At 42.2% G+C, this 13,232-nt stretch overlaps 2 protein-coding genes across 2 annotated transcripts in view; one reads left to right on the plus strand and one right to left on the minus strand.

Annotated features, from left to right (window-relative positions):
- The window catches only part of LOC149573025 (organic solute transporter ostalpha protein (DUF300)), a 290,493-nt gene that overhangs the window by 164,841 nt on the left and 112,420 nt on the right, over positions 1–13,232 (plus strand). The gene's annotated exons all lie outside the window — the stretch shown is intronic.
- On the minus strand, positions 1,716–3,365 carry LOC149573026 (uncharacterized). Its single transcript, XM_089814172.1, has 4 exons — positions 3,198–3,365; positions 2,930–3,082; positions 2,388–2,788; positions 1,716–2,250 (listed from the first exon to the last, which is right to left on the minus strand). The coding sequence occupies exons 1-4, from the start codon at positions 3,328–3,330 to the stop codon at positions 1,834–1,836; spliced, it is 1,104 nt and encodes a 367-aa protein (XP_089670298.1). The 5' UTR covers positions 3,331–3,365; the 3' UTR covers positions 1,716–1,833.

Genomic DNA, 13,232 nt, shown 5'->3' on the forward strand with positions numbered 1-13,232 from the left:
AACGTGAGTTTAGAATTCAAATTTTGTATTTGGTGTACTTTTACTGTTGAGGGAATTTCATCAAACAATTTGTAAACAATCAAAAGAATACCACTGTCTCAGTATTAAAAGAAACTTTCAGTACAGCACAAGCTCAGAATGAATAACCAGTAGATGTTATCAAAGAAACCACAAGTTTTAGACCTTCTAACAATGAATGAAGATTCAACATTAAAACTTCACTACTCAGAAATTTCGGATTCAATGACTGAACCACCTTAATAACTCAAGTAAATCTAATAAAAACATCCACATGAAGACTGGGCATCATTTCAGTCATTATTTTTCTTTGAAAGTAACAGCCGTCCCTAAATAAGGGATGTGAAAACAACACAGATGGTTAAGTTTATAATAGGTAATAGGAATGACAGACGTCGTCGGTAGATTTTGCATTCTATAGCTGACTTGGTTATGCTGTTGGAGATTTTGTATTTTGTAGCCGACAGGTAGATTAGGATTGTTTTGTAGCCAACGGACCCCCTTCGGGAAGGTTCGGCAGAAAGTATTTATACCCTGTCTGGGTACATTGTAAATGATCTTATGAAGCATAATGTAATGTCTTGGCATATGCGAATAATAGGAGGAGTATTGTTGTTCTTGTTCATTGTCTGTGTGCATCAAAGAAACGTGAATCGGAATCGGCAAGGCCGAATCGAATCGTGAATCGGCAATGAATTGGCAATGAATCGGCGATGAATCGGCAAATTTGAAAAAACCCTTTAAATTTAAAGATTTTAACAATTTAAAACTTATTTCATGCACCCTTTATTGAATATAACTTAAGCACACTATAACATCATCAAATAGAAGTTAAAACTTAACATACATAAACATGAAACATAAAATCCATCACATACGTAACTATGTTATCTAAAATGTAAATTGTAGGCTAGCTGAAGTAAATAGAAATCAAATGATCATAATGATTTAAATCATAGAATGTATGTAAGATGATCCATAAGACATCAAATCATAAATTTATGTAAGAATCTAAGATGAAGATCCATGAAAGTTTGAAACTTTGAAACATATGTCTATCAATGATTCAGTATCAATATCTGTAAACAAAATATAAAAACAAGGCTCCATCTCAAGCCTCAGGCTCATAGTCATCATCATCCTCAACATCATCCTCAAGCTCGGCTACAGCCTCAGCCTCAGCCTCTGAGTATCCAGTCTGCCTAGTAGCAAGGCGTCTAATGTAGGTCCTAGAGGACTGTCGAGCCATATCTCCCGCATATAAGATGGGCTCACGAATGTCGCTAGGGCCTGTGTCTGTGCGTGCACGTGTGCATCTACCAATGCCTGAAGAACGTGCTCTAGCTACCTCAGCCTCTATATCCACCTGGTCAATCCACGCACGGTCTTCCTCAGTGAAGACTGGATCTACAACCTCTGTGAGCCACTCTGATTCTGGATCAATCTCCTCCAGAATGATCGAAGAGGAGTCAGTGCCCAAAATCTGTCTGATCCTAAGACGGAGGTTGTAATGAACGAAGACAAGATCATTCAACCTCTGCACTGTCAACCTATTTCTCCTCTTCGAGTGGATGTGCTCGAACATGGACCAACTGCGCTCACATCCAGAAGCGTTGCTTGGCTGACTCAGAATACGAATGGCAATTTTTTGAAGTTTTGGGGTTGTGGCCGCAAACATTTGCCACCATCTATCTGAAATAAGGGAAAATAAAAATAATTAGTCTCATTTACAAATTACAAATTACAAGTTAACTCTAAAATTACATAATCAACTTTAAGTTTAGAATCTAGATTCATGAACATTGAATATATTATTTAATTTTTACCTGGCTGTATTGTTTCCCGAGCATCTATGGCTACCCTGCTAGAGAAAAGTGGCCCTTCTTTATTATTGAACTTATCAAGCTCAATAATTGCAGCACTGCTATCCTCATCAGTACTCAACCTCTGGATCACTGTATATAATCCGGTGAGAACCTCCTCATCCGCCTTGAAGTCAGGACGGAAACGAAATGCCGAATTCAAAAAGTAAGCTGCTGCATGGATGGGTCTGTGGAGCTGATTCTGCCATCTCCTATCAATGATGTCCCAAATAGGGGCATACTTCTCCTGCACTCCTGCATACTGAGCTCTAATGGCCTCCTTGGCCCTATCCATGCCCTCATATATGTAGCCCATAGAGGGCTTCTCCCCATCAGCAGTTCGTAGGAGAGATACAAGAGGCTCAGTGGCCTACATATAAAGTAAAACAAAAATTTGAGTCAAAACTTAAACATAGAATAATTCAATAATATAAGGTAAAACTAAATCATTAAACAATTAGCATAGTAAACTGTAAAATATTAAATGTTAAATTGCAATAAAATTACCTTAAGTATTTCTCTAGCAGGTTTCCAAAAACCATCATCATCAAATATGCAATCCACCACATTTATCCCTGCAGTGGTCGTAGCATAGGAAGATGAAATCCACTCCCGCCCAACAAACATGCTCCTCAAATCATCCCTTGATGTCAACAAGGACTGCAAGGTGATGAAATTCGAGGCAAACCTCGTGATCCCTGGACGAGCTAACTCTTTGTCTACTGTGTACTTCCTCATTGTGCTAAGGACAAATGAATGATTATAAATAAACTTACATATGTTTTTTGCCCTTTCCACACATGACTTGACCCACTCAAGTTTGCCAATTTCCTCCAACATGAGGTCAAGGCAGTGTGCTGCACAAGGGGACCAAAATATGGTGGGGTGCCTCTCCATCAAAAGTTTGCCTACAACAATTTTAAGATAATTAGAAATTCAAATTTCAAACATGTTAGAACTTAGGAAACTTAGAAATTCTAAGTTAGAATTAGAAAAAGTTCAAAATTCAAATAAATTTATTTTCAAAACTTAAAAAGTTAAAAGTTTACCTGCAGCAACATAACTTGCTGCATTATCCGTCACCACTTGCACCACATGTTGTTCCCCCACCTCTGCTATAACTTCCTCAATAACCTCACATAAGTATGTGGCGTTTTTTACATGAGCAGAAGCATCAATGGATTTGAGGAACATGGTATATCCTACAAGTAACAAAACAACGAATTATAATTACTATTAGCAATCAACAAATCAAAATTTGAAATAGTCAATCACGATTCAAAATTATGTATGTAGGAAAGTAGAATGATCAATCACCTCCACAGGATACAAGAAAATTGAGGAGTGTTCTTCCCCTCCTATCTGTCCAACCATCAGTCATGATGGTGCAACCCTTTTCGATCCACTCCTTTCGGTTGTCCTCAAGCTCATGCCTCATATCCTCAACCATTTCCTCTAGGAGGTATCCACTCAACTCAGCCTCAGTTGGGGTTTTAAACCCCGGACCACAAATGGTAACTGCATCTATCATGTTCTGCCAATAGGGAGTCCTATCACAAATAGATAATGATATTGATTAGAAATTTAGATGTCAAAAACTAAAATCATAAAACAAGTAGATATAATTAAAGTTTTACTTTTACTTTTAACTTTAACTTTGAAGATAACAAAGAAAAAAGAATCAATTACCTGGCTGCAATAAATGGAATGTTGCAAAAGTACCAGAATTTGCAAATCTCTTTTCTGGCAGCATCATGAATCTCCTTGTTCAAACCCATGCCCTCAAGCGTGGGTTGGGAGCCAGGAGTAGTGCAGGGCACAAAGTAACTATCCATTCTGCTTTTCCGCACTCTAGGCCGCAATAGGTTGGTGTTGGACTCTGTCTCAGTATGAGACCGACTACCACTAACACTCACATGAGCACTAGCACTAGGATGAAAAGGAGGCCTAGAAGAACCCTCTCCAACACAACCTACGGATGCGGAAGCTGATGCAGATGCACTTGCAGATGTAGATGCGGTTGCGGATGTGGGAGCACGGGAGCCAATACCTCTTAACCCTTCAAGTTGCATTTTCTTAGTCAACTTGTCTTGTTCAATTTTTTCTAATGCCACTAAACAAGAGCGTTTTGCCTCAGCGGTTTGTTGAGTGCAAACTGTGACATCATGGCCAGGTATGCCAGCAATGTGGTATTTCAATCTATAGATACCTCCCGAATTTATTTTTTCTTTGCAAAATATACATTTTGTTTGATATTTGGTTCTCCCAGGAAACTCTTCATTATATTTCCAGCATTCATCTTTTTTACCCATTGTGGAAATTGGAAAATGAAAGCAAAGGGCTGCTGCAATAAAAAAATTCATGTAAAAAATCAAAGTTTGCAACTAATAAACAAAAACTACAAAACAACAAACCCTAGTTTGCAATTTAGTAAAACTAAAAATAAAAAACATTCAAGATTTGCAAATGAACACTAAAAAAATTTAACAAAAAATGCATACTACACTAACATGCAAAAAAAAAACCAACACTTACCTCTTGCAAATGAGTTGAGGAGTGTTGATATTGACTCCTTAATGCTCCCAATGCAATTTATGGCCTCCCCAAATGGACTTCTGATCTCTTTGGTGCTCTTCCTTCTTGCCGGTTGGAAACCTATGGATTCTCTTTTCTCTTCTTCTCTCTCACTCTTCCTCTCTTCTACTCATACTAAGCAAATAGAAGGCTCTTTAGGGTTATAACAAAGAGGAAAGTCAACTTAGAAAGCAAATAAAACATGTATTTTTAAAAAAAAATTGAACTTTCTATCCTTGCTGCCGCGGTCGATTTCTGGAGATTCACGATGGCGATTTTGGCGATTTTTGCCATGAATCGCTGATTTTGGCGATTCAGGCGATTCACAAGAAAAAATCGCCACCAGCGATTTCCGATTCCAAAAAAATCGGGAGCCATGAATCTTATCGCGATTTCGGCGATTTCGGCGATTTCATGGCGATTTTTGGAACTATGGTGTGCATTGATTCTTTAATCTATGCGGTAAACATTTGGCTCCGTTGCCCTATGAACCTGGAAGGAGGGAAGAATGAAGCTTAATGCCAAATCAGCTTAACAAGGATCAAAATAAGATAAAGGGAAAAGATGGAATACGTACTACGCAAGAAAATTTAATTTTGGCACAGCAAGCCGAACGCAGAAGGAGGTTCCAGAAGATTGCCGATGGACACAGAAGTGCGGAAGAATTTTTGGGGGCGACTCGACAGTGGGTGGAATTGGTGGAGGAAGCAAAGGAGGAGTTTTTGAATTTTTTGCTGAGGGAAGAGAGTCCAAACAGAAGAGAATCAACTCGTACGGCTCGGAGTGCCGAGGGAGCAAGAGAGTGGAGTGAACTCTTCGTCTGCAATACACTTCCGGAAGGGACAACTTCAGAAGATCCTTCTTCACCAAAGTTCGCAGCTGTTGAGACCGCCAATGTGGAAGAGCAGACCACCGGTGTGGGAGTGCAGACCGCCGGTGTGGGAGAACAATCTACTGGTGTGGGAGTGCAGACTGCTAGTGTGGGAGTGTAGACTACTGGTGTGGGAGTACAGACTGCTGGAGTGGGAGTACAGAATAGTGCCAGTGTTGTAGGACCGAACAATGGTCGTGCACAAAATCCAGTAGTGATGGCAGGATTAAAGGAAAAGTTGCCGAAATTTGATGGTGATGGTACGGTCGATCTGATCCGACATTGTAAAACATGCGAAATGATTTGGAGGGAAAATGACATAATAGATACAAACGAATGGGTCTGGCAGTTTTCGGCAACCCTACGAGGTGTTGCAATTGATTGGTTTGCTGATGTAGATCCCCAAAACTTAATCACTTGGGATAACTTTAAGGAGTTTACTGTTGAATTTCAACTATTGCGTGACGACAACGAAATTGTCGCAGAGATATACAATACAAAACAAGGGAAGAATGAAATAGTCCGAGTCTACGCCAAGAAACTGAAGGACTTGATCAATAAAATGGAGAATAAGCCGGCCGATGGGCTACAGAAAAGATGGTTCATTGAAGGCCTTCACCTGAAGCTGCGAAAGAAGATGAAGATCATGCCACCATCGACATACACTGAAGTGTACAATCAGGCCATGAACTTAGAAAATGAACAGAAGACCAAAAAGAAGAAGAGTAGCTCGTCGGATTCAGATGACGACAAAGCTTCAGCAGATGATAGCAGCGATGATGAAAGCAACAGCAAGAAGGTTCAAGCTCTCTAGAAGGACATGATCCGGATGATGAAGGAATTTAAGAACATGCAGAAAGAAACGAAGGGAAGTGAACTATGGTGCACGGAATGTAAGGCAGAAGGTCACACAAAGGGCTCTTGTACGGAGGGTGTCACGTCGGGAGGATACAGAAATAATCGGCGAGGTCGAAACAACAATGAGAACAACAATAATGGTAGTAGGAATCGAATTCAGTATGATGGAAACGGTTGGCCTATAGTTCAATGCCGCGCATGTAATTTGTGGGGCCACTTTGCCTGGGATTGTACCACGACAAATACACCAAAATTATTATGCAGCTGGTGCAGACTCGGCGATCATGAAGATGCTAAGTGCCCAAAATCCTGAGTAAACTTGATCATTGTTGGGACGGATGAAGAGGAGGTTCTCGCAATTATGCGGAGGCAAGCAAAAGTGTACCCGGACCCAGCAGAAGAAAAGAGGAAATTGGGGGAAGCGCGGGCAGAGATTGAAAAGGCATCACAGGCGGAGACCTCTCAGCTGAAAAATATCACCGACACCTCGGCAAGGAACTCCGCAGAACAAAACATCGTACAATAGATTTTAAAAACGAAGGTACCTATTAAAATCAATGAATTGTTAATCACAATGCCTTAGCTTAGATCCACGCTCACAAATATTGCACCAACTACCAAGTTAGTAGAAGAACCAAGAAGAGGGAAGGATATTGCCGCCGATGGAGAAGACCCAATGTTGCTAGCCCTCGCATCCGGATGACATTTGGCGGTCGTTGAGATGGGGATTCTAGGAAGTGTGTTGACGGACACAATTGTCGCGAAGGGTCCAGCGTGAACATCTTACCCGAGGATACCTGGAGGAGGTTGGGACAACCGATGCTATGGCCACCCATATTTTAGTTGTTGACAGCAGATCAACATGGCATAAAACCTCTCCGCGTCTTGATGGCACAACCGGGACAATTCGCACACAGCTGTTCCTGCTTGACTTCGTCGTGATCCCACTAAAGAGAAAAGGATACGACGCCATTTTGGGCTGCGGATGGCTTATTCAAGCTAAAGTTAAACACGACTGGAAGAGAAACACTTTATCATTGGAAAGCAAAAGGAAAAAATTTGTCATTGATTTGCACACTCAGATGGTGGAGGAAGAAGCTTTGTCATCAGATTCTGAAGAGGAAGATGAAGCGAGGTAGCGTATGGAGCCGGATCGGAGGGAGTCCTGCGGTTGGAAGGAGTATCAACAGATGACGATTTGGATTTAGTCAACGGCCTCTACCATTGGCAAATAGAGGACTACGAACTATTCAAGAGCTGCAATGTACTGACAATAGAGGAAGGCCACAATGTTGATGAGTTTCCAAGAGAATTCAGAGAAATGATAGAGGGGGATGCGCTGCTAGATGAGACACCCGCCCATGCATTCACTAAAGGGGAGCCCATCAAATACAATGAAGCCACACTACAAACTATGAATTTGGGAGACGAAGTTGAACCAAGAAACATATTGGTGGGAGATAACTGGGATCCAGTATTGAAAGCATTTGCATTCAAGATATTCCTAGAATATAAGGATGTATTTGCATGGACATACAAGGATGTGAAGGGAGTACCTCAGGAGTTGTGTGTGCACCGCATCCAGCTGGTTGAAGGAGCAGTGTCGGTACGGAAGTGACCCTACAAAATGAATAAGAACTATGCGGCACAGGTTACGAAGGAAATCAACCGGATGCTAGAAGCTGGTATCATTTTCAAGGTGCAGACCAATGAATGGGTGTCACCCATAGTAATCCTACTGAAGAAGGACACCACCTAGATCTAGATATGCGTTGATTTTAGGTGCCTGAATGCAGTCACCATCAAGGATCCCTTCCCGATTCCATTTACAGATAGCATTCTGGAGGAGGTTGCCAGACATGAAATTTACTCCTTTATGGATGGGTTTTTTGGGTACAATCAGATCTCTATAGCGGAGGACAAATTGAAGACAACATTCATCATCAAGGATGGGGTGTATGCATATAACCGGATGCCATTTGGTCTATGCAATGTGCCCACTACATTCCAGTGTATCATACTGCATATCTTTGACAAAATGTCTGTGGGAAAGTTTAATGCATTCCTCGATGATTGGTCAGTATTCAGTGCTGAGGACAAACACCTGGTAGCACTGGGCGAGTGTATGGAGAGATGCCGACGGGCGTGCCTAGCTCTGAATCTGAAGACATGCAGGTTTATGGTTTCGCAAGGAAGGTTGCTCGGACACATTGTCTGTAAAGAAGGATTAAAGATGGATCCGGACAAGGTCAGAGTAATATTGGAAATGCAACTGTCCACCAATGTAACGGAGGTAAAATCTTTCTTGGGACATAGGTTATTACAGAAGGTTCATTAAATTTTTTGCCAAAGTATCATATCTACTGGACAGATTAACGTGCAAAGGAGAATCATTCATATGGGAGAAGGAACATGATGAGTCATTTGAAGCACTGAAGGTACGATTGGCTACGACACCCATCTAGGTATATCCAGATTGGGATAAGGAATTCCATGTTCATGTCGATGCATCCAACTATGTGATCAGAGCAACCTTGGCGCAGACAAGCAACCATGGTTTGGATCACTCACTTTGCTAGCTGACTCTTATCTAAAGCAGAACAGAACTACAACACCACGAAACGGGAAGCATTGGGCATGGTGTACGTAGTACAAAAGTTTTGACACTACTTGCTGGCAACCCCATTTGTATTCTATAAGGACCATCAAGCTTTACTGTACCTCGTAAACAAACCGGTCATTCAGGGAAGAATTAGTTGGTGGCTCCTTTCGCTATAGGAATTCACCTTCAAAATCATTGTATAGGCTAGGAAGAAGCATGTCAGTGCGGACCATCTGTTGAGGATTAAAATAGGTAAACCAGCGGATGGAGGCGTCAATGATGACTTCTGTGATGCACAACTATTCCAGATTGCAGTGCTACCAAAATGGTATACTAGTGTTGGGAAGTACTTGTCCACACGACAACCATTGAGGGAAATGCCAGAGAGTGAAAGACGAAAATTGGTATTAAGGAGCTGCACATTTTAGTTGATTAATGGACTACTGTACAAAATGGGGCCGGATAATATTCTCAGACGGTGTGTGTTGGAGGAAGAAATATCGAAAGTACTGAAGGAAGCACATAAGGGACCAGCAAAGGTGGACATATGGAACCCGACACCATGGCGAGGAAGATACTACTGGCCAATGGGCCGGGAAGCCGCTGAAGAGAGACTTTATGCCACTCAATGCCTCCCAAGCGCAAGAACTCTTTGAAAGGTGGGGATTGGATTTTATCGGACCCCTAAAGGTGAGCAGGACTAGACGGTGCCGGTACATTGTTGTCACAACGGAGTACCTAACCAAGTGGGTGGAGGCACGCACACTACCAGATAACTCGACCGTCAGCATAGCAAGGTTTATTTATGAGTAGATTGTTACCTATTTTTGCCTCTGCCAAAATTTGAATTCGAATACCTAAGCCCACCCAATGGCCACTTACCATCTTTTATATTATTTTAGTGCCCTGGAAATTTAGAAAAAATAAAACAATTAAACCTTATGTATTTCCTTATTTCTAAGTGACTGTGCACTATTCTGCGTCGTCAGATCTTTCGTGATCTATGATGGGTGCTTTCCAGCATTCAAAATGCACTACCTTTACATGGTGCGGGGAAGCCCCTTTGTAACACGTGGCAGGTGGGTCTATCTTCTTTTGTGGGCCGCAAGGTTGGCAAGCTACTAGTGAGTTGGCAGTTTGATTGGCGCCCGCTTTCCTACATTTTGTCTTTTGTCAGACTTCTTGACAATGCAGGCAAGCGCCCTGGTGACACATGTCCTAATGACATCACAGAGGATATTCACGTAGGTTCAGAGGGCACGTCTTATAAACACCGTCCGATGCAATGAGATCGAGGGCTGGCGCTTGCCCGCAATATGAAGATGCAAGGATGTTAAGGAATGCGGGCAAGGGCCTCGCTGCCGCGTGTCCTTGTGGGGTCGGGTTTGTTCCATATGCTGCAAGGTGATACCAAGGTGGTGCCAGGTTGTGCTGAGTGTTCGTGGGCCTAGAAATTTTAGTAGGGCAGGCGCAGTGTAATGAGGATCTTCACGATTGTTGATGTTGCGGAGATCAATGATCGGCGCTTTCCCGCAATATGGAGATGCGAGGTAATTAAGCAGTGTGGGGAAGTGCCTGAAGGACACTTGTCCTTGCGGGCCCGGGGACATACATTATGGCTAAGGTAGCACAGTTAAGGCTGGTAGTTGGGAGACCACCACGGTCAAGGTTTTGAAAAGTTGGCATAGTTAGTTGGTTTGGAGGTCAAATTCAGGAAGACCTTGCGAGGTGGCAAAACAATAAAAGATTATTGGCCCACATGACCTTTTTTTCTTGAAGGACTCATTTGACTTGCTAACTTTGCTGATTCACGAGCTAGAAACGGAGGGGATCGAGTTTTGTTGCACGATTTGATCCTCATGATCAATTCCAACCACTCTCAAATGAATGTTGAACCCAGTAAATGGCAGTAGAACACTCTGCTATCCCAATTTATCCATCTACTCGGTCAGAATGGATTAATAGCATCGTTTCTGTCAGGGCCTTGTTTCAACAAAATATTAGGTTTCATTGTATCTGGATCTGTACCCAAATCAAATTTTCTCTAGATCTTTATCAAGATTTATTGACAGTGGTTGTGGAGTAACTTCAGTCAGAAAATATCTCAGTTATGCCTAAGCTATAAAGGCAATTTTTGTAGATTTTATTATGGTCAACTCTTCTCTGACTTCTCTTATATTGCTCTACAATTTCATTGTAAATTCCCTTTGCCTCTGAACTGTATGACATTATACCTTATCTCCTTCAGCCATTGATGTAAAGTGCGAGAATTATTTGCCTTTCATTGGTGTATTGTAGAGATCTGCAATCTTGCATGACTGTATCTCTTTTGGCCTATGAATGGTATATAAGTGAATCCTCTCTTTCCTTGTGTCATTCATTTGGGTTTTCTGATTTGCATGTGATTGTTAGATTAAAGCAAGTCTGGATGTGTATATCTTTTGGTGTCATGATGGTTCAATAGTGCATGTATGGGTAGAGATTGGTTTGAACACTCTATTTTGGTGCATCACCCCCTTAGGTTAGAGTAAGTAGATTTGCTTTCATGCATTCCTTCTCCTTTTTCCTCTTCAAGAGTAGTTAGGTGCACCCTAATAGTAAAGGAAGCCAGCCTTCTCCGGAGACTCAACCTCACAGTTCAAGTCCCACAGCTTGGAGGTTGTTTCCATGTTTCACAAGGTTGTCCTTAGGTAAAAACTTTGGACAACGGTGCAAACCTTTGTGACAACACAGATCATTACCAACTATGGAATTCCATTACAGTTAACAAGTGATAGGGGTGGACACTTTGTTAACCATGTTATTCGACTGCTCACCACCGAGTTCAAGATTTAACATTCATTGACGAGTCCGTACTACCCGAGGGCAAACGGACAGGCTGAGGCTACAAATAAAATCTTGGTATCAATTATCTATAAATCCTGTGCGGTTGAAGGTGATGATTGGGAGGAAAAATTAACCTCCACCCTTTGGGCTTATTGCACAACGTACAAGGTGACGATAGTGCACACACCATTCCAATTAATATTTGGATAGGAGGCAGTAGTACCAATGGAGTTCATGATAACAAGCCTGAGAATAGCACTGGAAAATAAGCTAGGTGACATGGAAAGTTTAAGGGAGCGGCTATATAATTTGAATAAGCTTTAGGAGAAGTGATTGTTGGCACAGTGGGCCACAGAGGTGATACAAAACAGACGTAAGGCATGGCATGATAAGCATCTCAAACTCAACAGGTTTCAGCTGGGGCAGTTGGTATTGAAGTACGACAGTCAAAATGAAATCAAAACAGAAAAGTTTAAGATTAGATGGGTTGACCATACCAAATCCGAGAGGTCGGCGACAATGGAGCAACAAAATTATGGACCTTGGATAGGCAAGAAGTGCCTCAGGCAATCAATGGATCAAAATTAAGGATATACCATGCAAGGAAGAGCTCGTCATCATTGCAGAATGACCAAGCCCGACAGTCTCCCTCGTCGTTGCAGGTTGGCGAGGTTAGGAGAAAAATTGAGCAGTTGTATTTGTTTTGAAAATTGAAAAAAAAAAAAAGGTGTGCAAGAGAAAGCCCACAGGCACCTGTCCGTGGACAAAGTGACCCCCCAGGCAATCCCTGTTCTCTGCGGGGTGGCTCCCGCGGGTAGTATTTCCTACCTCGGTGAACCTTTTTCCTCCCGCGGTAAACTTTTTCCCTTCGGTAGTGACCTCTTTCCCTTCGGCGGTGAACTCATTTTCCATGGTTTGTTGCTCTGTGGCCTTGTTTCTTCTCCCACGGGCACTTGTTACTCCTTCTGCCTTCTTCCTGCACAGATGTTTCACGATTGTCCCCCTGCGGACTAGGCTCTCCCCTGGTGATCTCTGTGGCCGCATTTTGAAGTCCTTGGTAGCCCGTGATCAAATCCTTGTCTTCCGTGGCTTGAACTTGAACCCACCTACTGTGTTTATCATGTTTTTAAACCAATTTGTGCACTCTATTGATTGTGCCATTTTGATATTGTCTCCTCTGAGAATCTTCCAATCTCTAATTATCTTTTCAGCAGCCTTCCAACGCATGGTATGATTTGCCTTGCGCTGCTGTTAATGGAACAAGGAGGGATTTCAAGTATACCGTGTTTGTTGGGCCAGGTTTTATGAGCAGCTTTCAGTCAGAGGCGTGACCATTTCAAGTAGGGGATGATCCCTCGAGCAGATTGATACTCTCTTCCATGGATGATATCCCCGCATAACGAACTCATCCACAGGCTAGAATCCTTTCGACGGAGGGGCTTTGTTGGTGGCCGTAGCTTCGAATTCGCACTCTTCTACGGGCATTGATCATTTCTTTCCTCAAACTTTCACATGTTTTTCACCAAGTGTTGGTAACAAAGGACATTACTACGGAAGGAGAAGACTGTGCAATAAGCCATGTTATTTCTCTCCCTCGGGTATGGGAAGAATAGCTGTTCTT

This window comes from Cupressus sempervirens, chromosome 2 (assembly GCF_028749045.1).
Source record: "Cupressus sempervirens isolate cs-2001-9-10 chromosome 2, ASM2874904v1, whole genome shotgun sequence".
In the NCBI taxonomy this organism is placed as follows: Eukaryota; Viridiplantae; Streptophyta; class Pinopsida; order Cupressales; family Cupressaceae; genus Cupressus; species Cupressus sempervirens.

Coding starts and splice junctions, on each gene's coding strand:
- LOC149573026 (XM_089814172.1), bottom strand. CDS start 3,330: ATGGTTGAGGATATGAGGCATGAGCTTGAGGACAACCGAAAGGAGTGG. Junction 2,789..2,929: donor AGCAAGTTATGTTGCTGCAG/GTAAACTTTTAA, acceptor AAATTGTTGTAG/GCAAACTTTTGATGGAGAGG. Junction 2,251..2,387: donor CTGCTAGAGAAATACTTAAG/GTAATTTTATTG, acceptor CTTTATATGTAG/GCCACTGAGCCTCTTGTATC.